Here is a 26,532-nt window from a genome sequence, read left to right as displayed (position 1 = left end):
ATAGTACTTTGTCTATACTTTTCCTTTGTTGTTTTGTCTTTGTTTACAGTATCAAAAGCTGCGATAAACAGAGTGACAGTGTGCATCTGCTGCGCATCTAATGATTCAGCAGCATCTGTTAGTCTGAGGAGCGATAAGCGCCACGGGCGCGTTCACACGCCTGTCGTGGCGTATGGCCTAGCGCACGTGCGCGCACACGTACAAGGAGTACCGCTGAAATTACAGAGTACAGGCACTCCAACCTGAAAGTAAAATGCAGGTCTATGATATTCTACCGTGGTAAACTACTGAATGGCATGTGAACTACTCACACGTCGTCAAAACAAGGCCTACCCATCCCTCGACTCAACTTTCCACATTCCTGGCCTGCGCAAAGGTGTGTGCACTTCCACAAATCATTATGAAACACTACATGCAGTGGGTGTAACAATGTTTACATAAAGGAGAGGATTCGCGAGGAACAATCAGGGTTTAGCGTTCTAGTGAAACTGAACGGCGACTTTGAGCTTTAGTACATGTCGGTTGTTTTCTATGCTCCACAAAGCCAATCAGACTCCACATGCATGTCATTGTGGAATATCATTACATTGCGGACACGGGATGCTGGCCCTTTAAGACATCTTTTTTTTCTCTCGGTCTGTGGGATCTCGTAAAGCTTCATGCAGTTTTGCACTCTGCAGCTCAGACATTCAAATGTTTGCTGCTGATTTAAATAAGCACGGCCATGTAAATGTGCGTCTCAGAGGGTGAGGGAGAAACAGAAAGAAAAAGAGAGATACATAAATCTTATAGTGCCGCTACACTCACTAGTATACTGTAATAATCTTAAGCCCCCTTTGCTTTCTTATGCTTGCATCTGTGCACAGCTGTCCTTCGTTATAAGTTATTGGGTGGATATTTAAAAGGGTCCTTTTAAAGGGTAAGATAATGAGTCAGAACCAGAACAAGCACCACAATGCACCTGTTCAGCATAAAAAGAGGCACAAATAGGATGAAAGTAAAAAAGTACTCACAGCTCAAGTGCATTATGCTTTTTAATATATATGAAAACGCAAATAACAACTTTATTCAACAAATTACTTCTCTTCTAATAAAGTCGTTATTTTTGTTTTCTTTGTGTACTAAAAGTATTCTCGTACCTTCATAAAATTACAGTTGAACCACTGATATCACAGGGACTATTTTAACTGTCTCGTTAAAATTCTCCCAGATTTCATTAAAAAATATCTTAATTTGCGTTCCAAAAATGAACGAAGGTCTTACGGATTCGGAAAGACATGAAGGTGAGTAATTAATGACAATTTTCATTTCATTTCCATTTTGTTTGGGTGAACCATCCCTTTAAGTTTAAGAAGAATGTAAATTACAAAATGATCAGCATGCGCTCTACAGCTCATTGCAGTAGTGTCCTCCAAAAGTATTGGAACAGTAAAGACAAAATTACTCTGTTGGCTGTGGAGTGAAGGCATGTGATGAATATGGGACAAAACTACAGAATGTAATATTTTATTATTGGGTGATTCAACACATAGATGTTTTACCAGCTAAGAACTTCAGCACTTTTATAGTTTCATCCCTCTATCTGATGTGAGCATAAGTATTGGAACAGTTGCCTCACAGGTCTTTCTAAGTGATCAGCTCTGTCCTGTTGCATTAATTCTTCAGATATTAAAAGCAGGGAATGTGTCGTATCAGTTATATCCATTACTTCTGCATTCTGAATCCTTCATTCGATGATGACACACACAAACCAGGATGAAGACGAGGGAGCTGACTTTGAGAGAAAAGCAAGCAATTTAGATGCTAAAAGAAAAGAGGAAGTCAATTAGAGCTATAGCAAAAACAAAGGGCATGGAGAAATCAAGAGTTTGGAAACCACCAGCAACCAACAACGACCTGATCGGCTGAGAAAACAACAGTAGTTGATGACAGACAAATCATCAACAAATCACCAACAACTTCCAGAAAGCTGGGGTGGTGCTCTGATAATCTTCTGTCCTCAGGAGACTTTGACACAGAATTACAGATGCTACACAGCAAGATGCAAACCTCTGACCAGCACCAAAAATAGAAAGGAAAGATAGAGTTTGCAAAAAAGCACAAAGGTGAGCCAGAAGAGTTTTGGAACTGTGTTTATGGACCGATGAGACAAAGATGAACCTTTATCTAAGTGATGGGAAAGTAAAAATGTGGAGAGAAAAAGGGAACTGCAATGATCCCAAGCATACAGCCTCATCTGTAAAGCATGGTGGAGGTAGTGTCATGGCATGGGCATGCATGGCTGTCTCTGGAACAGGCCCTCTCATCTTTACTGATGACTTAATGTATGATGACAGTAGCAGAATGAATTTGGAAGGGTACAAAACCATCTTGCCCCCAATATTCAAGAAAATTCCACCAGATTCATTGGGAAGTGCTTCACATTGCATCAGGACAATGACCCAAAACACCCTGCCAGTTCAGTCAAGGAATTTATAAGGGCAAAGAAATGGAAAGTCTTAGATTGCCCAAGTCAATCTCCAGATTTAAATCCGATTGAACATGAATTTCACCAGCTGGAGAGGAGAGTAAAGACAGAAACTCCCCAAAACAAGCAACAATTGGAATTGGCTGCATTAAAGGCTGGGAAAGTATTTCAAAGGATGAGACCAAGAGTCTGGTGATGTCTATGGGTCACAGACTCACTGCTGTGATTGTGCGCAAGGGATCTGCAACTAAATAATAGCTTTTAATCTTTTATATCTGCCTTATGTTCAACTGTCCCAATATTTATGCTCACATCAATGAGTGGGATGAACTCTAAAAGTGCTGCTCTTTTTATTTGGTAAAACATGTATGTGTTGAAACGGCTAATAATAAAATGTGACATTCTGTAGTTTTGTCTCATATTCATCTTTTAATCATATTTGTAAATGTCTTGACTCCACAGCCAACAGAGCAATTTTGTCTTTACTGTTCCAATACTTATGGAGGGCACTGTGTATTGTTTAGTGTACACTATATAGTGAGGGAGGAATTCTATGACTAATGTACAGTATCAATGAAGTAAACCGTTTTCTTACCTGTAGCCATTTCAGGTAAAATCATATCACAGGACATATAAAAGAAACAGAAAACAAAATTTGTTTAGTTTTTAGTACAAAATTGCATACATGACCCACAATAGACATCTAAGGTGAATTAGTCTCATAAATTTAAAAATTAACACTTTATTGTATTTTTAAGTTTCAGCAAATTTTTTTTCCAGGTTTTTTTTTTTTTTTACATTCGTGATAGCAAGCTGAGAATGGAAAACACTTATATGCTGTAAAACAAAACAAAATGAAACGGCACATCTGGACGCTACAGATTACACAGCCATTGCCATTTCATAGAGAGAGAGAGAGAGCAAGACCGAGAGCGAGAGAAATTAAAACATGCCAGCTATGCAGAGGGAATATTATCTTAATCTGAAAACATTTAGTTCCAGTAGATGTTGCCTTCAGATTTCCCCTCTCACGCAGGGGCTTTGGGAAGTCCTGTACGTGCCGTCACTCCAATTACTATAGCCAATGGCTTGAGACGACTCGCATAAATGTATTTGTATGCATATTTTTAACCCTCCCTCCATCTCTAAGCTCTTAATGAGAGAACAAGAAAGAAAGAGAGAGATCTTCGCCATTACTCTTAAAGAAACAACCTCAACCCTGCTACCCGCCCTAGCCTGGCTGATCGCTATCTAGCAGCGCCATTGTGTCTGCACCATGCTTGTTTTGCTTTGTGTTTTGCGAACAGAGGTGGGCGCTGCAAGAACAGGGTCTCTTTAGAAGCAACTGTGAAGTAAAGTTTTCTTATATAGCGTTGTGTCAGTTGCGATCATTTCGCCAAGAGATGTTGACGTACGACAGAAAGTCTATAAACTACAAGCAAGGCCTGTTTGAGATACAGGGCAGGGCTCTGTGCTTTATTTCTGGCCAAGAGAACGTGACACATATTTCACCGAGTGGCTGTCTGCTTTCGTTTAGGCAACAATAATTGCAGCTTCCAAAAATAAAACGTGTGGCCGTATATTTCGCCTGCTGTTTATATCTGTCCAACAGCTGGTCATTTATTGTTTCACAAGCTGCTTCAGCTGTTACCTGAACCGTAGAGGGTGAATAAATAGAAAAAGATAGACTTAATTAAAAGTGGTATGTAGTTGTACGGTTTTCTGCAGGCAGCTCTCTCTGCTTCAAGTCTTTTAAGTTCACCATGATTCTTTGCCTTTCTTTGTGCATGGCTCAGGGTATCCTGTTTACATACCTCAGGCCTGCACATGAAAGCGGGCGGCTGCAGCAACCCCCGACCAGACATGTTGGAAAACTGCTCGCACAGGCCTGCCATGCCCTCAGACCAATAACAGCACAACAATGGCAAGGTTTTGTAATTGCAACACAATCTCTGGGAGTGCTTTTTGGATCTTTTTTTTTTGGACCGACTGGATCGAGGTGCCACCAACGGTTGGGATGGGGGTGAATGACGGGCACACACGCCTGCTTTAAAGAACAAGGGCAAAATTGCATTAGTGCTGCTGGAAAGAACGGAAAGGGGGGATGCTGTTTCTACAAGTGGTCAAGGCGCGTATAGGAATGGGAATCATAAGGAATTTAAATACTTATGGTTTCGAATCTATTTGCCAAAAACTACACTAGTGCAGCACACCTGTGGCAAGCCTGTCACTGGGAAGGGCAAAGGGGAACGTGGTTCCTACAGTTAAGGTGCATATAGGAATGGGATTTGCATAAAAAAAATGAATGCTTATGGCTGTGATTCTACTTGACGAAAACTATACTTGTGTGGCAAACCTGCCATTGGGAAGGGAAGAGGGGAATGCAGCTCTTACATGCAGTTGAGGTGCATGGGTGTATGTAGGAATGGAATGATTTTGTTCATACTTGGTGAAAATAGGATTTGCATGGTACAGTTGCCAATGCAATAAAAAGGAAGGAGAATTATTATTATTTGTGGCTCAAGTGCATGGGCTCATGTACTTTCCTTTCCCTTTTTTGCAATGAGAAGGAATTCAGTGTTTATGATTGTGATTCTAGTTGGCGAAAACCGCATTAGTGCATCCTACGCCTGGCACTGGGAAAACGGTTCCATGCAGTGACAATGCATTGGCACATGTTGAACTGGTAATTGCATGCAATTTAATGATTAGAAAAATAAGGGACCAAAACTGTACCTTTTGGGGTACAACAGCTTGTCCCTGGAGCAGTACTCTTAAAAGGACATCTTTGTAAATTTTTTTACCCTTAATAGGTACATAATAGTACCTTAAGGGTACGTATTACTACTCTAAGATACTAATATGTACCTATTAGGGGTAATATACTGTGTATGGTTGCATTTCTACCTGATGAAAACTGCATTAGTGCGGCACATATAGCTCAAATAGTAGAGCATGGCGCTAGCAACGCCAAGGTCATGGGTTCGATTCCCAGGGAAAGCAAGAGCTGATAAAATTTAAAAACTGTAACTTGAATGCAATGTAAGTCGCTTTGGATAAAAGCGTCTGCTAAATGCATAAATGTATAAAAATTTAATGCTTATGAATATGATTCTACTTGACAAAAACTGTACTAGTGCGGTACACCTGCTATTGGGAAGGGAAGAGGGGAATCTTTAATGAGGTCAAGTTGAGTTTTTAAAACTGAAACGGCTGGAGAAAACAGTTTTACCATCTTGCTGTTCGATGCATACCACAGGACATGCGTGTGTGCAGATGCCTGGTTTGGGGTTAGAAGTTAACTAGCTGGGCTGAGGTTTTAAGGTGAGGTTTGAGAGAACGTTTCTGGTTTGGGGTTGTTGGTTAATCTCAGTTTCTTTTTCCTCATCAATTTGTACAGAATGACAGAAGTAAATAAGCTGTTAGTTCTGATGTTCTTGACTTGGCACAGGTACTTCAACAGGTCTAGGGTGTTGACTGATTCAAGACAGCTTTGTAAAAAATGAACAACTTGCTGCAACAAAAAGAATGCTAGAGAAGAACGATGGTAGTCAAGTGTTTCATCTATGACCGTGCCTTCGGTTATGAGCAACGTTTGAGTGTCAGCTGGTGTCACGGTCTTGACACCGGGACTTCAACACATAATCAGAATAGCAGGTCCTTTTGGGGCCTGCAAATGCAAGTTTGTTTTGTCAGTCAAATCTGTGAGAATATTGAGAGTTTTAACAATAACTTCATTGACAAATAAAAATGAACTGCTGGGTTGGACTGGGGTCACATATTTTCCTGGTATAGTCTTGAGTTTCTGATCTTATATCTGGTTGCTCAAGGTTTTTAATCTTAGCATCGTGGCAACCAAATTTTGCAGGGCAGGGTTAGGGTTAGGTGAAGAAAACGTAATGTTGAACTCAAATCTCATACACACCCTTCCACTGTTTATTTAAAATCTACTTGAATTCAACGTTACATCAATGAACAGGAAATGATCAGATTACTAAATCTATCCTAGAGAGGCTCTCTGAGTCAGTCAGTGAGTCAGTAACATGGCTCGTGGGTTCAGAAAGGCTACACTATTTGCCCACGAGTCAAAACCCATAGGTGGCAGAAAAATAACAGTGCAAAAGACTTTCCGTTACTCTATAGCCTCAAATGTCAAATTCACAAAACAGTTGTGCCAATTTATAACAGAGTTGTGCCGTTATAAATTAAATAGAAAAATCTTTCTATGCAAGTTAGGTTGTAATGATAATCTAAATCAAATATAAAAGACACATGGTGATAAGATTATTTAAAAATTAATAAAAAAATGCATTGACTTTAAAATTAATAAAGGCTAATATGACATACGCTCAATTTATAATTGTTTTTACATGAAAACAGTCAGTGGTGTCATTGTTTAACTAAACGTGTGTGTGTGTGTGTTTGTGTAGTCCTAAGAAAAGGGAAGTTTTGACAGTCCTGCTGTGAGAGTGAAGACAGAAAGTTGACAATGCCAAGTTCACACTACAGTTGAACAAACACACACATGCTTCCAACAATCACACACACACTCAGCTTGTTCAGTCGCTCATACAAGCACTTGTGTACACAAACACACACACACACACACACACCTTTCCCTGCCCACTCGGTCTCTTTGTCTCTGATGAGAAGGTTCACCTAGCTTCTTGCTTTCAAAATGTCCACAATCGCTCCTTCCATGGGCCCCCTAGATAAACACAGGACGCATACACACTCATACGAACGGCAGCTCCATGCTGACAGACGGGGCTGGCTTAACCTGCTCTCCCTCCCTCCCTTTGGGGGGAACAATCCAAGCCCAGCACACACACACTCACTCAGCCAGACCTTGAGCAGCCCCCTCTCACTGACAGATCTGCAACAGTGCTCTCACGCAAGCCCTGCCTCCCCTGACACTTCACTGCCAACAGACAACACACACATACACACCGAACGTCCTGAGTGCGCTCGCATACACACATACACTTGAAAATTTCCTGCCCGTATATACAACTCACAAGTCTCAGGAACAGACCTGCACATGCAGGGATAAATGTGCACCTAAAAACACACTTTTTACCACAAAAACATAAGCGATATGCTATCTTCACGCAAACTTCAAGGAAAAACACGCATACGAGTGTTGTCCTTAATGCACCTCTGTAAACAGGAAGTACAGTCCATCTCTTCCTGTGATGTGGTAGAAAGGAGCGGAAGAGAGCATGAGAGGAAGAGTATAGTGCACCGGGGCGTCCAATGACCTCTTGGGTCCGAGTGGACGGGAAATGGTGTCGAGGTCCAAAGAAAACTGCTCTTACCCACAGGGCTTTCTTTATCGGTCTTGACTTACAATGCTGATATTGTTCTCGTACTCTCGTTTCTCCCCTTTCTTCCTTCTCGTTAACACCCCTCACTCTGGGAGTCTCTTTTTTTAGGTTTAGGTTTTAGTGTCATTCAACCCTGCTGTCTTTAATTGTTTTGTTTGTCCCAATGGCATAGAGGAATGAATAGATATCGGGCCATGGCTCGTGGCATAAGGATGTCTAAGACTTTCAAGACTTTCCAAAACTTCACAAGCATTTTACAAGTTCTGTCTCAACACTTTGCTTTGCTCCCAGGGTCCATTTTGTCTGTTTGGAAGTATGTAACTAAAAACTAAAAGTCTTGATGATCTGCTACATGTAATGTTGGAGGAAGCAGGTAGGTATAGGGTGGTAATGTGAGAACAGTAACATTTTCTTGACAATATGCCAAAACGCTTGTCACCTCAGATAAGCAGACAGCAAAATCTCCTTGTCAACTTGTTCTGTAAACTTTCATTCAGAACTGCAGGGACAGGGGCGTTGACACGTATGCTAGTTTTCCGCTCCCAAGACACAAAGGATCACTTCCTGATAAGCTAATAACAAGAGGCTGTAAACAAATACATAGGCTAGGTGCAAAACACAGATATATTATGACAAGAGTCAATAACTCTAATGTTTTGGCACGTAAACATTGAGCTTTTATGGTTTACGCAAACTCGGTTACAGTTAGCAGATGCAGCTTATTGGTTAAAAGCTATACGACAGTTGTACAACAGTTTTCATTGATGTCTGGCAGATTGTTTGACTAAAGTTTTTACGGTATGTACAATCAATGATGGTTATGGATATAGAGCAAACACAGAGCAGGGTTATTTTTAGGCCTTGTTGTTCCTACTAAGTTTCTACTCTTGTTAAATGAACAATCACTTCCTGATAAACCAATATACATAGAAAAACGTAAAAAGTAAAGTAGCTGAAGTGATTAAACAAGTTCAAAACATGCACTTAAAAGGACTAAGCTCAACAAGACTAATTTCTAGCTGCCTCAGATATGCCGTCATCGCAATTAAGTAACCTGTAAGTCGCTCAGGATAAAAGCAACTGATGTCGCCAAGTGATAAGCAAACAAGCAGGCTAATAATTGTACTTTCACCAGCTAGTCCCTGTTGGAAAATCTAGTTTGAACTGGAAACTGTTTTGGAACATGCTAGCTGCATGCACAACCAGCACAACTGTCCTTAGCTCAGCTGTCTATAATGACCAGCTAAAAACCAGTTAGCATGTAACAAAACAAGCTACCAGCTATACAATCCTTGCAGGACCCTTACAAGGTAAAGATAATATTTGCTTCTCTGTTGCATTGAAACAGTTTTGTTTCTGCAACTCGAGAATCACATCCTTCTTTCTGAGAACTATGTTTAAAAAATGGAAGGGAACTGGTGAACTTGGATGTCTTGACCATATTTCAGGTCTGAGCCAAAGTGGAAGAGTATCAGGAAACATCTTTTTCCTCTTCAGAAACCCCAGATAATGCTGATCATCCCAACAAAAGACCTCCCCTTCCTTTCCGACTTTCTCTCTGTCTTCCATCCCGGTCGCTCTTTCTGTCCATTCCATGTGGCTTCAATGAGAAGATGGTGGATGAGGTGTTTCGTGTGCATGTTTAATAAAAGGAACAAGGAAAAGACGACATCTTTGTGATGGAGGGATCACAGACAGATGAGTGGAAAGGTAGCATGCAGGTGAGAAGAGGAAGAAAAGTTGTGGATTGATGACTGCAGATGCATGGCAGTCTGACAAAAGTTTCCCTTCAGGAAATACGAGGAGAACAGATACTCAACCAACCACTGTGTTTCAACAATCCGGCTGTATACCTCAGAGCTAGTACTGTACTGTTTAGCGCTAGTTTGCCGAGCAAATGAAGATTTTTTAAAGACTTTTGCTCTCTCTTCTTCTCTTTCTGAACAAAGAGTACTTCCTGTGTACAGAGAGGAAATTGAGCGGCACGTTTAACAGGTTTCCCCTGGTTAAGATGCCAAGTAATCAAACCGTGCACGTTCCATCACATGTGCAAGGACAATAAAGTTCAGGATTAAGAATCGAAAAAGCTGTCAGGTTAACCGCCTCAGGCCATCACGGCACATCATAAAAACCCCCCAACTTTCAAGAAATTCACCACATGATCTTGTGACATACTGACAAACGTTTGAGGTTGAATACATGCAAACACACTATGGTTTTACCACTGTCACACTTTACTATAGTAACACTGACTAGAATAAGGTATTTTGGGGAATAATACTACACAGATTCTACAGCAGGTACAGTGATGGCAAAACTATGATACTTTTATTACTGGGATTACTATATTGTATTTTATATGGTACTCCATGATACTACCAAGTATACCATAATACATGTACAAAATACCATGGCATTACCAGGGTAACAAAACAACCATGATGGTGGTAAAAAAAAAAAAAAAAAAAGATTTATTTTGATGGTTTTTGCCTTTAATTTGATAGGACAGTATAGAGAGAACAGGAAACAAAGTGGGAGAGAGAGAGGGGTTATGGGATCGGGAAAGGTCCGCAAGCTGGGATTCGAACTCGGAACGCCCGAAGCGCAACAGCGCTGTATGTTGACGTGCTGACCATAAGGCTATCAGCGGCAACATAGTTATTTTGGGCATGTACCATGTAAGTCGTGTACAGTAGTATCTTAAAACTATGGAATACCTTGTGAAAACCAAATTCAAGGGTCTCATATTCATTTATATGGCATTAAAATTTACTTCAAATAACTCAAACTATACTTTGATAGTACATGTCCAAAATATCATAATATCGCACCATGTCCAATACAATCATGGTGGTACCATAGCACTTTTTGTTAGCATGTTAAGGATGCTTTATAAGAAAGTACTGTGGTAATACCATTGTAGTTTGTGCATCTGCCATGGTAGATCTGTTGTATTCTTGGAAATATTATGAAGTAACTAATAATAACCATTTGAATGGTATAAATTTTATTTATATGGCATTCCAAGTTACTTCAAATATGCCAATATGGTACATGTAGAAAAAAAAACATACAACAAATAACAGTGTTTAACAGATAGATGGTTACTACTATGCAAGGCTACTACAGTAAACTTTCATAAGACTGAGGGTTAACCACCCTGCATTTTTTGGTTTAGCCATTTCCTATCCGGTACTACTTCATTTAGCAAAAATGACTGAAAGCATGAAAATGACTCATGATTTTTCTCCCCCCACCCCACCTCAATCTAGCCACTTCCCTACTAACCTTGGCTCACATCTATTGGAGCGGGCCCAAATGTGCTGTGTAGCATCATGTTTTAGCGGGAAAAGCCATGAAAATCACAGCATGAGGCGAGGAATAGCCGCAAGCCAGCAAAACGCTTAGATCTACACTTACTCTCATGTCTAGTGATTCATACTAGAGTCTCATGCACACTATGAAGAAAACAAATGGTGCAGTGCACAACATACCACACGAGTGAAATTACTGTTCCAGATCTGCATGATACAGTCTGTTTGAAGAGTGCTACAACCTGGAATTACGTGATTACTCATCACTGCTAGCACATTAATCACTTCTGAAAGATGTCACGGAATAGGGATATCAAAAATGCTTGAACTTTGATACAAAATTGATGTTAAAACTTTAAAAAGCACAAAAATTCTAAAAAAGTATATAAAAAAAGTTTACTAAAAAGTATAAAACAAGTTTTGTCTGACAAAGATGTTTTAAGTGGTATATTTTTTAAATTGATATAAATTTATCTAAAAATGTATAGTATGTTTTTATTTATAAACAAAATATTTGACAATATTACAATTATTTTACACAACTAATATTTAAATAAATGTTACAATTATTGGATACATTAAAAAATTTATTAAATTGAATGAATTAAAATACATAAAAAATATTTTATATAAATAAAAATGTAAACACATTTAAAATTATTAAATAAATTCCAAAATAAATCACATTTATGTATTCAAACCAATATTACACTTTGTGTATCAAAATTCATGGTTTGGTATCTGCTACTGAATTTGTTGTATAAAGACAACCTAATAGCAGAAGACTATTTTCTTCCTCCCTTTGTTTGTTCTTGATCACGGACACATTCATTTATTTCCAATGACTACCAAGGCATTATGGTACCTTTCTTTCCAAACTTCTCTCTCAAAAGGAAGGTTATTCTGGCTCTTTATCATTCTTGGGCCTGTCTCCACTTGAGTAGCCAAGCTCAGTGTTTTGACTGTGATGATCTTAAAAGCTCCATCTTGTGTTGCTGATAGGCATGCTTGTTGATGCTATCGCCACCTCAAGTGTGGGGGAACATTGCAGCATTTGTTGTTTTTGTGTTATGAACCTGCGAGAGCCCCATTTGGATTAGCACTGCAGCTTTACTATTTCTCCTTTTTAGTGGGTGTAAAAACAGTGTGTAGGCAGACAAAAAAGCAAAGAAAAAAAGTTGCCATGCTTGCAAGTCATGCTTTAGAAAGATGGGTATATAAACAATGGAAAGAGAGGCTGTAAATATGAATGATGAAAAAGTTGGTTTCATATTAGTAGGCGACCTGGTTTGCATACGAGTGCTACTGGGTAACAGAGGTGCCAGGATATAAATAGAGACAGCATCACCTGAATGAGAACTACCTTAGGCTACATGGATACAAAGAGCATTATTATCATGGTATTTCAGATGAGTGTCTCAGGAACATAGTGATGTCAAGGAGATGTGTGTGTGTGTGTGTGTGAAAAGCACTAGTTTGAAAACTGGAGTACTAGGTTGCTTTGTCTTGCATATCTGAGTTCAAGGTATCATGCCAAGTATTGAATTATGACGTATAGACCCCCATACAGAAATGAAATATAAAATACTATCTATACTTCTAAATAAGGCAACTATATCTTCTGCTTCCCTAATATGGTTTGTAGGATAAATTTCAAAGATGAATATATTGCCAAAGTTTAATCAGGCCTGTAGCCCTGCAAAGCAAAGACAAATGCATTTTTCTCTTGAATTAGTACATCAAAGTAACAGGGAATAATGTAAACCTGTGCATGTATAAGCTCAGAATTGAGACCCCTGCTGTGATTGTTGTTCTCTGGCAAGACTGATGACTAAACGTTCACATCAAAGGGCAAAAAAAGAGAGGCCGACCAAAGCTGTCTCACATTCAGAGACGCGGCAGGTCAGGTCATTCGGCGGTAAGAAGAACAAAAAATTGGGCAGGGAAAACAAAAACTTAAGCATGACAATAGTGCATGTTGCTTTCATGGACTTAAAAAATGAAATCAGGTGTTGGCACTGCAGATCCAACTAGAGTTGACAGGACATGGGAATACTGAGGTTTCGAAAACACGTAGAAGCATTTTTGTTCCATTTTCTTGGCTGCTCCGCCATTCCGTCTTTCATAATCAAGGAACGAAGGAAAGCAGAAACCAAAGTTTTGACAACCCCTCAAATTCCTCAAACAAAACACAAGAAACCTACTCAAGCAGTTGAAGGTTAAAGAAAGAGAGTTAACACTTTATTTTCACTGCAACAACAATCTGACCTCAACCTGTACCTTACAATTAATAAATGAGACGATTCTTGAAGTTTGTCAGATAAAACAGGGTAAGGACCATCTTTCCTCAGACTAACCAGCATGGTGTTGCAAAAGATGGTGTTCATGTTCAACATCAACCCAAAACTGCCAAATACCCAAAACTTGTCCCACAGAAATCCCTTAATTGGCCAATCAAGTTTGGATTGAGGAACGATGAGGTACAGAGTGCCTTGACATCAAGGAGAAGTCTGACTTATTACCACTTCTGAACTCTGACACATTCTAGACACTGTACACATCTGAAAAGGAAGAAGAAAAGCTGATAGACAAAGCCACCAAAGGTTCCACCCAAAATGGTCAGACAAACGAGTATGGGAAAAAGAATAAGGTGTTTTACTGCTTCTTTTAAAGTATAATTTATGAGAGAGACCCCAAGTGGTCTGGAGGTCTCCACTACCTGCAGTGCCCCCATAGCGTGCCGGAATGCCTCAGGGCTCTGAGCACCAACCCTTCCCTCCCTCAGCCCTACCACCCTCAACCTGCCATCCATTTACCATCAGGAACACGGTGATCTCTACTAAGATAAGATGCAGAAAATGCAGTTCAGAAAAACAGAAGGAGAGAGAGCGCGATGGAAATTTGCTGCAAGTACAAGGACGAGGCTAAAAGCTTTGAACAGTGTAGAGGCATAGAAACTTGTTTAAACGTTGAAAGGGCAAAGATGAAGAACAAGAAAGTTAGGAACAATGAACCTTTCTTTCCTGGAATCTTTCTGCCTCTCTTTCTTTCCATCATACTCTGGGCGCCACAAAAGTAGTTTTGAAGCCAACCGATTCATCCCTAAAGTCAAAGCCAAGTTAGACCAATGACACACCACATTACACTTCAGACAAGGACCATTCTATGCAACGACTCCTCCAGACCTGACCCTCATCAATACACAACGATGCCCTGGCCCCGGTGCATGCTGGGACCGCAGTTCACACAATGTCCCATTTGTGCTTCTCACCGTGGGACCGAATCTTGTGGTTTTTCTCAGTGCAACCTTCTAGGTCCTTCCATCTCCAGCCTTGGATGATGGGAGGACACCAACAGAGGAACCATTCTCTGCAAAGGCGGTGTCTGACCTGCTAGAAGCCAGACACAGAGGAATCCGTAGCCCTGGGCACGCCTCTCTCTGTGTTTCATAGCTGATGAAAATAGACAAGCTAATAAGGGAGTTACTGTACTCGCAGATTTGATCCAATTAATACTGTTGGGGAGGGATTGAAAATAGCTTGGATTGGGCCAATTCAAGCCTCACTATTGAGGACGATGTTATTTCCTGATATTACAGCAATTATTTGGAAAGTGACGTATATGTCCCAGTCCCAATGTACATTCTTTTGAAAGAGTAGCAACACAGATCTGAGGCTGAAAACAACAGAGCAATGCTGGAAAGACAGGTAGGATGGGGGCACTGAAGGAAGTAGGCATTTGTCTAGCACCTCTGTTTGGATACGCTTACCAGATACTCTCAATGCTCCCCCTTTTTCCTTCCAGCATGTCTGTCACTCATCTTCCTTGCTCGTTCTTTCAAAAGAACCTGCGAAATGACTCTGTCTTACCACAATACCTTGTGTTTCCTGTCTGTCGCAGTTTATTTATGCAGCACACACTACAGCAACACCAAACATTGTCTGCTTGATGGGCCTCGTGTTGCCCTCGTTTCTCTGCTTCACACATGTGGTTACTAGCGTCATTGCACACAAACAAACGTATAGAGATACGTTTTATTTGATCTCTTTGGCCTCCAGTCTTTTGAGAGCGACAAGTGTGAATCTTGTGGGCAATTCAAAAATAACCTGTCTTCTTTTGGACTGTCTGCTTCACTCTTAGCTCTCGTTTCCTGTACGGTCTTTTTCCCGCTCGCTCTTCTACTCTCCCCCAAATGCCTGTTTCTAATTGTTTCTATTTTAGTAAAACAATAAAAGGAAGTTTAGCTGGGGGCAGCAGGCTGGCACATTTGGGGCTCTGTCGAGCCTTTGGTGGTCTGTTTGTTTGGAGGCCCAATTTCAAATGAAAAACGTAAAAGGGTGGTGGAGGAGAGGGGAAAGACTTGATGAATTTCCACACAATGCACGGCTAGTTCCTCAGAGGAAAAGGAAGTTCGAGTCTGGCAGTGAAATGATGACAGGTCAGAGACCTTTGAGATGACACTGGCTAAGACCTTCTGTCCTGCAAAAACATAATTTCAACCCATCTCTAAACTGGGTTATTAGGGAGTCTCTCAAATGTCCATCCAGAATGGACAAGTTCCCTGCCAATTGTCTGTCTGTGTCTTTGTTCGGACAGGCTCAGCATGACAGAACAAGGTGGGGTGTCCAGGACGGTGCCAGGAACTCCATGTTGTCTGATTCAGCACTCTTTATGTCAAACTTTGCTTGTTTGTCTTCCTTGCCCACTGATGGTGCCAAGATGACTCCCAAAATATTTCCCATAAGGCCCTTTGTCTTTTCACAATGGAATTCTCTGCATACACTTCATAGCTGCCACACTTACTCAGCAAGGAGTTCAAGAAAAGACACATGCTTGCTGCCACTATCATGTTCAAAAAGCAAGATAACGGAGTTAAAGATAAAGAAAATCTGACCTGTGACTGGGTACGAGAAGAAAGGTCAATGTTTAAAAGTCAATGGACATGTTTGCAGTAATTATTTACACAAGAAAAGAAACCACCTTCGGTAATTATGGCAGCAAAAACCAATACTATATCCAGATATTGTGTTAAAAACTAAAACAAAGGTCATGTAAAGACATGTGAGCGAAGAACATAAGGGCAAGGCCTACGTCTTGTCAAATAATCATCTAGAAATGATAACAAAGTACAGCAACCCATGTCCTCTGGGCTATTTTCATCCTGTGTACGTGTTAAATGAAGTCAAATCAAAATCTATATTAGACAAGTGTCAATTGTTATGAAGTCTTAATAGCTACATCTCACCAAATCAGACTACATCTGCAAAACAGCTTTTTGTCCTCTGGAAAATATCCTGTTCTCAATCTACTAGTCTTATTTTCTCAGTGAAAGACATTGATATTTAATTTGAAGTTTTTACTGCAAAACAAGACAAATTAAGTCAAATTTAAAACTCAATTTAAAATACATTTTACACTGTCTGTCTTCAAGACCACTTCACAATCCTGACTAAAATTCAGAATCTATCACTGACAAACACAACAATACTACATATGAATTTCTAAGGAAAATAAAAATCCAGTATCTCTTAGACAGGCATTATGGACATTTTTTTTTTATTCTGGGAACTACAAATTTAATCTTCCGTTGAGAGATTTCCCCTCTATATTTTTCTTAGAAACTTAATTTAATTCCATTAGAAGATCCTACGTCACTCCTTGCAAGGTCACATTGGCATGTTTTTTCTGAGACTTTCCTAAAGACACAAACAAACAAGCATTTATTGGCTAAAGATCTGAAACTCTCAGAGAAACTGATCCTGAACTCACAAATGTCTATGTGGGTTATTTATGAAACCTTTTAGCCAGCAGAAAGTAAAATGAAAAGAAAAACCAAGCCTAATTTATGATGTCAAGAAAGTTAAAGAAGTTAAGGACCCCAAACCAGACTAGAATGTGATCTTTCAGCTCCCTTGCAACTTTCTAGAGATAATAAACATGTCAGCTGAGGTCACAAGTTTCTAGCGTATTATTCATGTGACATGGACCTTATGGCAAACTATGCAAACAAATTCAGTACAACTTGCTACATAAATTAATAAAGATAAAACCCCATTAGGACTGAGACTGAATCATAATTTCTGAGAAGCATTTTCAAAACCATCAGTCATTTAATTGAGGGTGATATGTGGCAGTGTAAAAGAAGCCACTTCCCCTGTTCCTTCATTCTGGTAGAATGGACTTCAACGATTGCGACGCAATGATTAATCAGTCTGTCTAGCACTCTGAGTGGGAGTTTAGCAGTTACTCTGACTCAGCTGTGATACTTGCACGTGGCAACATGAGTTTCAATCCCATTTGTGACATCTCCTGATCCGGTTCCCCTTTCTCCACATCATTTACTGTCCTCTCTTCCTTGCTTACAGTTAGTTAATGCAGTAATACCATAAATAACACTGGCCCAACAATATGTAAAAATATGAACTTGACAAAGGCTGAAAAAGAAAAACTGACCATGATATAAATGCACAAAACAGCAAAAGTTATCAAAGAGATGAAAATCGAAAAACTCTAAAAATAAGTTGTGATCTCACCATTGAAGAAGCTCTTGACCTTCAGGTATCCAACACTGAGTCGAAGCACCGACAGTTTGTCCAGCCGTGCACGGACATCTTCTGAGAAGGGTAGAAGGTTGGTCAGCTTGTCCAATTCGCTGTTCAGCCGGTCTCTGTGCCTCTTGGAGGGGTTGGATTTCACACCATCAGGTGGTGGTGGTTTGGGTCTGGAAGAAGAAATCGATGAAAAAATTGGGTTACCCTGCTTGTTACGGACTGTGATAAGCCCATAATGCTGGTAAGTCTTGTGGCGTCTAGTTATTTAAATATCTTATGGAATGCAGGTGGCCTTAATGGAAAATGTCCACAAGGAAGAATTTAAGAAGAAGAGATATTGCAAAGAATAATTGTCTGTGTATAATACACAAAGAATAAAAACCATCCAGAACTGGCTTATCATTGTTTTGGTAGAAAGCAACCTATAAATATGTATAAACTGAGGTTCATGCATTCTCTAGAGCTTAGAGACAGTGTGATATGTGAACTTAGATATTCAACCTCAGTATTTTGGTCCAGAGTTAATACTAAAGTAAAACAATGACGCCAGTCATTTCGGTAACTGAACAATGTCTTGCTCACATCGGCTCTTGTTGTACACTCGTTGGTGAAATGTAAAATTGAGATGTGAAGGTTTTTCTGTTTGGAAAAACAAAAACTCACCAGATGCACTGCATTATCTGCAGGATTTTGTTGTTTTACTTTTTCATTTATTGTGAATGCTGAAAAAAACAACAAAGCAAACTAAATAACGATGGGGTTTCACGGTATGTGATGCTTGGAAGTTACTGAGTTTGGATTTATAAGCTCTGAATTGAATTATTGAATCCTTAAGAGGGCTTTTCTCCTGCATGCTTGCAGCATTACATAGATGTCTGAAAGGTCTTTGCTAATCAGAGGTCGGTTTATCATCGCTGTTGACAGCCTTGCATAGAGTTGCACAAGTTACTGTTTTCATAACAAATCTGCTCTCTAAATTCATATTAATTCATAAAATAGCACTGCAACAAAGCCGTCTGCCAAGAAAACCTTAAAAACTTTGGAGCTGATGTTTACCTACATTTCACTGCTGGTTATACCCTGTATAATTGTGTATGTGACAAATAAAAAAAAAATCTTGAAATCTTATGCTCACCAAGAGTTTTAAATGCAGAATCAGAAATAGAAAAAAAAACAGTGTTTTACTGTTTAAGTAGTAAAACAACTGTCTCCTCTCTGACATAAAAACCATTATCTAAGATTGAGAACGCTTACTGGAATCACGGCCATCAAAAATATGACTGAAACTAAACCTTGAACTGCCTTTTCATTGCCTGCCAGCCCAGAAGACTAAGAGCGGTAACTCTAGCCATCCGAGCCGGACCCTAATTATATTTTCCCAGAAAGTAAAACTAACCTCCGAAAAAAGAGCCTGCGGGGACAAAAGAGTGTGTTCAGCCCCTTCCTTTGCCTTCGGCCCTGAGCTCCAGATCTCTAGAATGACACGAAGGAGCTCGTCATTGTTGGCGTTGCATTGATTCACCTACTATTTCATTTCTCAGGAGATTGCATTCATTTGAACGGCATTCGATGGTGATCTCTGAGCTAGATGATGTGTCACTCAATTTACAGTCAAAACTGACTCAAATGCTTTCAGAATGAAACTTTTAGGTGTGCCTTGCTATTTTCTTTCTCCAAATGGTTATTTTTCAGGGTTAACTGTCCATGGATAATACATTACAAAGTCTGTTTAAATGCATCATTTTAATATGAATTGTTTTAATTTGGCTGTTAGTTGTGCTGCAAGGAGTTACATAATATCTACATAATTTACACATATTATTGCAAATTAAAAGCCCATATAAAATATTTAAATTTTGAAAAATAATAAAAAATAATAAACAAAGCTAAAATATTTGAATATTTTTATATTGATATTTATGTGTAAAATAAATAAAACTTGTACATTTGACCTGAAAGGCCCATATAAAAGTTATTTACATTTTTCTAAGAATAAAAAAAATAGCAATTTTTGTGTTTAAAAGCATCTACTAAAACAGAGAAAAAATGTTCTGCTAAAAATAAAGAAACAATTTAATTAAATGTTGCTGTCATTCCAGTGACTACATTTCCACAGCAATTAAATATATTCTTGAGTCCTCTTTTAAACAATTTAACAAAATGAAAAACACATGGAGACAATAAAGCAAGGTCATAGAGGTCTTTGTGGGTCCGTCATGATTGTCAAATAAGCTTTTAATGCCCAGCCTCACAATGAAGTCTCCTGTGCGTAACACAGCAGCACTAACAGACCAACTAACCATAACTTTCTACTGAAAGTTTTAATTGTTTTCAGCTTCGTGTTAATGGGTGTTCATGTTTGCAAGTACCAATATGGTGGCTTTGTTCTATTGGTCTGTTGTCCATGATTATTTGTTTGGAAAGTCCTATAGTGGGAAATAGAACTTTGACATTCCTCCTGAATTACATCTGTTTCAGTGATCGGAGCTCTGATCATGTGGACCTCCCAACATTTACTGTGGTCACTGAAAAATTATTGTTTTGTATTGAAGACATCACTACAAGGGGAACATCTGAAATCTCTCATTCTTTCTTCTATCCTCTAGTGTACAAGTGTTTCGGGCCAATCACATAAGGTATGACATCATGACTGTTTTCCTCTTGCAGGTCCCAACATGCAACAGGGTTTCTCATGCTGCCTGGAATACACAGAGGACCATCTGAAGACTCATCTCTTTGTTCTTCCTGTGTCGCATTCTTTTAATGCACATTTCTTGGCGCATTTCGCTCCCCCTTTGGTTATTTTCTATACTTACAACTGATACATTCTTTCCCTCTCTTTCCTTTTAAATTTGGCACTCGCCCTGAAAACTCTACCACTGGAAAGACGGTTTCAAATCGTTTGCAGTCACTGTTGCACAACAGCTTTTTTTTTGTCTGCATGTGTTGCGTTGCTTGAAAGGTTTACTGAGGACACTAAGAACGAACAATCTGAAAGCACTTGGCATTCCAGCTTGAGAAAAATTTTACTACAACTCCCATGGTACATTCCTGCAAATCTCGGTCTTCGTTTTCCCCAACTTTTCATTCTTTATTATGAATATTACTGTATTGTACATATATCAAAATAAAAGTCTTTATAAAATTCCAGAAATTTAGCATGGGAATTATGTAGCAGTATGCATGCATGCATAAATAATTAGAACACAAATAAATTAAATGATTTTGAAGATCATGAAAAAGTCAGTCAAGCGTGCCCAAACTTTTGTAGTGTAGTGTTTTCAACTGGTGCCTATCCAGTTGCCAAACTCCTTTTAAATGGAAACATGAAAACAGTTCTAAGATCAGAAAAAAGGCGAATTCAGCCAATAGTGGTTGTTTTCCACCCGATAACCTCAGCTGTAGCTTAGGTTTGAATCAAAAACCCGAGTTGAAGAAAAAAAAGAACTGAACTAAAATTGGCTCCAATGGCATGCATTCACTGCATCACACTGCACCAGCCACTGCGACTCAGAAGGTCAGTTAGGGATGCAAGATATATTAATTATTCATAATATTTGCAACTACAGTACATTTCTAAAATTAACATTTCTTAATTCCAGTTCATTATACTATACTGTGTTTCAAAATGTGTTAATATTTTAGTAACATCTATAATTTAAACATTAACAGATTTTAAAATATATTCAGATAGTAAATTTATTTTAAACTGCAAATTCAAATTTATTTCTGAAGTTTCTTTAATAATTACATATTTGTTAAAATAACTTTTTCTAGCTATACCACCTATAAGGTCAGTGGGTACGAGTCACTGCGGCAAACTTTATCTGACCGAGCGGAGACACATCAGCATCATTCCTCGAGACAAGATTTGTGGGTATTTGAAGTGACGGACAGACTGAAACTCTAGTCTGCAAGAGAGGGACGCTCTGCACTGGTGCTGACCCAAATTTATTTCAGCACACATCAAAATCTAGTATCAGTGTACCCGAGCTCCTTCGCCAGAAATACCCAACTCAAAGGCACAGCTCAGTAAACATGCCTTTTCTAAGGCACTTTGTCAGGGTGCAAACTGCCTTACATCACAACGGTGATGCGAGCAATAAACTAACCAGCTGATCTTTATTCACGCAAATCTGTATTTAAATAATGATGTAGTCTATAGACACATTAAATTACAGCTAATAACCCCTTACTGACTTCAGAGTTCAGGTCCACTTTCCAATTTGATTGTACTTAAAAGCATAATTTTGCCCAATTAAAACATCACTTAAACAGGATTATTCAACTGAAAAATTAACAATCAGTTACAGTCTACTCACCTGTATGAATATTTCTGTCAAACACTAAATATGTTTTTAAAACAGTTTCTCGCCATACAGTTTGCAAGTCAAAAAGAAGATATTTTATTATCCATACAATGAAAGTAAATGGGGTTCAACAACATACTAAGACGCCAATGACCTTTCATTGTATGGCCAAAAAAAAGGTGAAACATTCTTCAAAATATCTACTTTCTGGGTTCCACAGAAGAACGACCATCATACAATTTTCATTGTGGATCAACTGTTGTTTTAAATAGTCTCAACAAGACTGTTTACGCCAAACACTGTTTTACACTCTTAAAAACACAAGGGGGGTTAACAGCAGTGCTATAGAAGAGGGTTCCTCAAATCCTTCCCTGGAGGGCCAATCTGCTGTAGAGTTTAGCTGCAACCCTGATCAAACTCACCTACCTGTAATTTTCTAATGATCTTGAAGACACTGACTAGCATGCTCATGTGTGTTTGATTGGGGTTAGAACTGAACTCTGCAGGAAAGTGGATCTCGTGGGCCAGATTTGAGGATCCCTGCTATAGAAGAACTATTTTTGCTTCTTTCTTAGTGCAAATAACATTCTAATAATCTAAAAGAACTTTTTCCACTATGAAAAACCTTTCGTGGAATGGAAAGGTTCCATGGATATGAAAGTTTCTTTATGGAACCATCAATGCCAGTAAAGAACCTTTATTAATAGGTCCAATTGCTCAGTAACACAAACATCAAAAATGACCTTGCAGTTTAAAGAAAACGTACATATTGGCATATACCACAATAAACATTGGGATTTTTACAACTATCTATTACCATTTTAAGGCATCTGTTAGATGTCAGTATTAACAATCCTCCTAACAATTTCAATGTCATGCTGATTTTCCCAAACCACAGTGAGACGCTGAAAACTTCCATTTGAAGTTCCAACTGCAAGAGTGTGAGGTTAGCCAGTTCGTTATTTGCGCCTATGTTTTTGATATTCATCTGTTAGAGAAATATTTGTACACTACTGTTCAAAGGTTTGAGTTCCGTAAATGTTTTCCTTTAAGAAATAGATTTCATTCAGCAAGGCTGCATTACTTTCCCTGACAATTTCAAAGTCATGCTGACTTTCTCAACCCGCTGTTGAGATGCTGAAAACTTCCACTTGAAGTTCCAACTGTTTTCAGCAGAAGGGTGAGGTTAGCCGGTTCATTACTTGCACCTATGATTTTGTTTTCGCATAGATTAGGAGTGAGGAAATCTTGACAAGGTTCTTTAGAGAGCAAGAAAGAGAGAGATAGAGAGGTTCTACTGTTCTACAGCATTCCAACTTCCAGCTACAGCGGCGTGAAGCCAGGAGTCTGGTTACACTCCCTCTCAATACCCTCTTTGTGTCAGTCACAGTCTTTGGCTACTCCAGCGCCTCGCCACCATACTGGCTCATTTGGATGTCTATCAGCATGCTAAAACATACACTGCAGTTCAAGCTCCAGTAAGTAGCTATTCTGAAGTGTGGACAAACCGTGCAAAGGTCGTCCGTCTCCTGTGCCAATGACGACCATAATAAACACATAACCCAGTGGGTGGGCCTGATGGGGCTGTCAACAGGTATGAGGTTCTGTGCCACTGCACTCTTATGGGACAGTTTGTAGGCCAAATATACTGAGTGCACATCAAATTTTCACACAAGTCCCTCCTGTCCATCAACTTAAGTGATATAAATCAGTAATAAACACTTAAACTTAAAACAAAATGCCTAAGAAATAAACAGTCACACTTTACATTAGTGTTCATGTTGCAGGATTACTTGAGTATACTGTGAAAACATGCAGTTGGTACCCTAAAGAGCCATTTTGACCTGATCTAGGACCGGAACGTATGCTATATCCTCTATGCATATGCATTTTTTCAGGTTTTATTATTATTATTATTTTCTTTTGCTTAAACCATGTTTTTTATGTACCGCCCCATCTTAATAAACCAATAAATATTCAGACACTTTCATTAAAATAACCAAGTGTAGTAAAAAAGAAAGCCATATTAATTGGCCAAATTGGCAGATTAACAACAGTTTCAATCACCTTGTCAACTGGAATCACACATTTTTTTTTTTTTAGTTAATTTTAAGTAAAAACGAGGTAAAATAAGTGATCACTTTAACGCGAGCAATTTTGTGGACATTAAATTGAATCATTTATATTGCCGATTTCCATTTTTAAAAATAACAATATCGAGAAATATATAGGCTAAATATATAAAATATTTGTATGTTTGCATCTGAAAATTAATATTCAAATATTTTTGTAATATTTTGACATAATAATAATGTTATTAATCATAAAATGTAGCAGTATGGATACCTTAATAATAAAAATAACAACAAACATATCACTAGTTGTTGTGAGATAGAAATGGAAACGCAAATGTATTTTTGTTTTGCTCTTACATATGCAACTGCAACTATTAAAATAACAGCATATACTTATTGGTAACCTGGTACTGAAGTACGAATTACGCAAAAAAATGAGAATTTATGAATTATCTACATCTAATTGTATATTGCCATTATATCAACCAGTTGCCACCTTTCTGTCTAAATAGTGCCACAGAAAAAAAAAAAAACTTTGATTACTATCATTACCACCTGATTATATTTAGATCACCTGACAAACTGTTTTTACAGTGTACTTAAAAATAAACGACTGTGAATCTGCTTTATTAGTATCCCTACTATTATGATCCATTATATCTACATGCAATGTGTGTAACATAAACATTGTTCATGTAAAGTGAGAACGCTCTAGATAAAGAGAAGCAAAGTTCTTGTTCAAGAAGTGACACAAATCCATGTTTCAGTGCAACAGAAGTTATACACAGAACTGAACCAGATGCATTAAGCATATTCATGCTCCCATAAAGTCATTCTCTTCAAGACAACTGCATTTTTCCCCAAACAAACTATCTGCAAAATCATGAAAGTAGAGCATCAGCAAGCTCCTACAACAACTCAGAGGCGTGCTTAGGCTTTTCAGCCAGTTCCACCACAGTTGCGTAAGAGTTTGCGTGACTTAAAAATATGTTAATTTGAGGAGGGGGGAGCGAGCGAAAAAAAAGCAAAAAGTAAAAAAAAATCCTGTGTTCTCATAATGCGAAAAAGACTATATCAGATTACAATAACATACTCCCCCCGGCTCCCCCCTCCCTCGTGTAAGCATCGCGTGAGAGCGCCGCCAACTCTCAACTTGATTATGATTAATACAAGAGTACTATTTCCATGCCAGACCCAGAACTATACACACCAAGCCTGGATCTTAAGGTGTCCCGACGGATACAGATCTGGGTCAACTTCAGACTTTCTTTTGTTTGTGATGCAACAAACACAATGTTTTCATCATTATACAACAACTTTGTTTCCAGCTATGAAACTGTTTGCAATAATTGTCACTTTCGCTCAGTTGTGTGACTCACATGTCTTCAGTTCAATTCAAAGTGGCAGAAAACAAACTGGACGTGACTTTGACTCACCACTTTGATTTTACATGACAAAAATTACACTTAAATGTTAAATGTTAGATTTTAGTTTGTTATTACAGCAAATAAAACTTTCCCAAGATTCAAAGCAAAGTCAAAAATCACCTCAGGGAGTCATTTTGCAGACCAAAACATTAGTTCATAACCTTAATTATGGATTATGTGCAGCGTTTCATATCGCCTTTTGTATATGAAAATACACACACACACACACACACACACACACACACACACACACACACACATATAATATAATATATATAAATATATATATATATAGTAACGTATAGTTAGCTTCAAACACACTTTAGAACGTTCTGTACAGCAAATGACACACTGTACCATTTGCTGAATGGAACGCGCTCCATTCTGTTGTCAGAATGTTCCAGTGAAACATTACATACCAGTTCGAAATTTTGTTACATTGTATAAACAACATTGCTGCGCGAGACGCGAGCGCGGTTTGAACTTGAACGTGAGAGTTCCCACAAAAACTTACATTTTCTGAACGGGCTTCTTCCGTTTCTTGACCGCATATATACCTATACCCCCCGACATGGTTGTCTGGTGTCTCTGAGAAGTGTTTAAAATACGACTAGCATGTACAATTCCATCAGTTTCCTCTATATGTCGATGAAAGTGAGCGTTATTCAGATAAATCCTCTCACATACACAAACAAGAGGAGAATATGTCCAGTCTAAATGTACTTCTTGTCGGCGTCGGTTCTGTAGACCGAGAGCAGCTTAAAATGAAGACGAAAAGTTTCCGAAAGTTTTCATCCTCCACGGCGAATGGCAATGGCGTGAGCAGAGCTAATTTTCCTTCTTCCCTTTTTTGTTTTTTTCGACCTGTCATTCTCTAGTGGCTCCAAACAGCGCTTGCAGGCAGCGGACTGGCTGAGAGTTCTGAGTGTCCACCAATCAGAAGCGCGAGAGCGTTAGGCAGGTACACTGAACGCTTTGTGATTGGTTGGAAAAGTTTTCAGGAAATCATAAACACAGGAGCGTTCTTAAGGTGGACAGGAGAAAAGCAGCATTGCACCCTC

At 38.9% G+C, this 26,532-nt stretch overlaps 1 protein-coding gene across 1 annotated transcript in view; it reads right to left on the bottom strand.

Moving 5' to 3' along the window:
- LOC306875367 (aryl hydrocarbon receptor-like) overlaps nt 1-26,320 on the bottom strand; it is a 59,432-nt gene extending 33,112 nt beyond the window's left edge. Inside the window, exons 1-2 of the mRNA XM_079425875.1 lie at nt 25,986-26,320; nt 17,642-17,829 (exon numbers count right to left, since the gene is read on the bottom strand). Of these exons, the coding sequence (XP_079282001.1) occupies nt 17,642-17,829; nt 25,986-26,044 (247 nt within the window). The 5' untranslated portion in view covers nt 26,045-26,320. The remainder of the gene's footprint in view (nt 1-17,641; nt 17,830-25,985) is intronic.
- Nucleotides 26,321-26,532: the final 212 nt, after the last annotated feature.

The sequence above is a fragment of the Barbus barbus genome, assembly GCF_936440315.1.
Source record: "Barbus barbus genome assembly, chromosome: 9".
NCBI lineage: Eukaryota > Metazoa > Chordata > Actinopteri > Cypriniformes > Cyprinidae > Barbus > Barbus barbus.
Note: the sequence above shows the minus strand (reverse complement) of the source record. Positions and strands in the feature narration are given on the sequence as shown.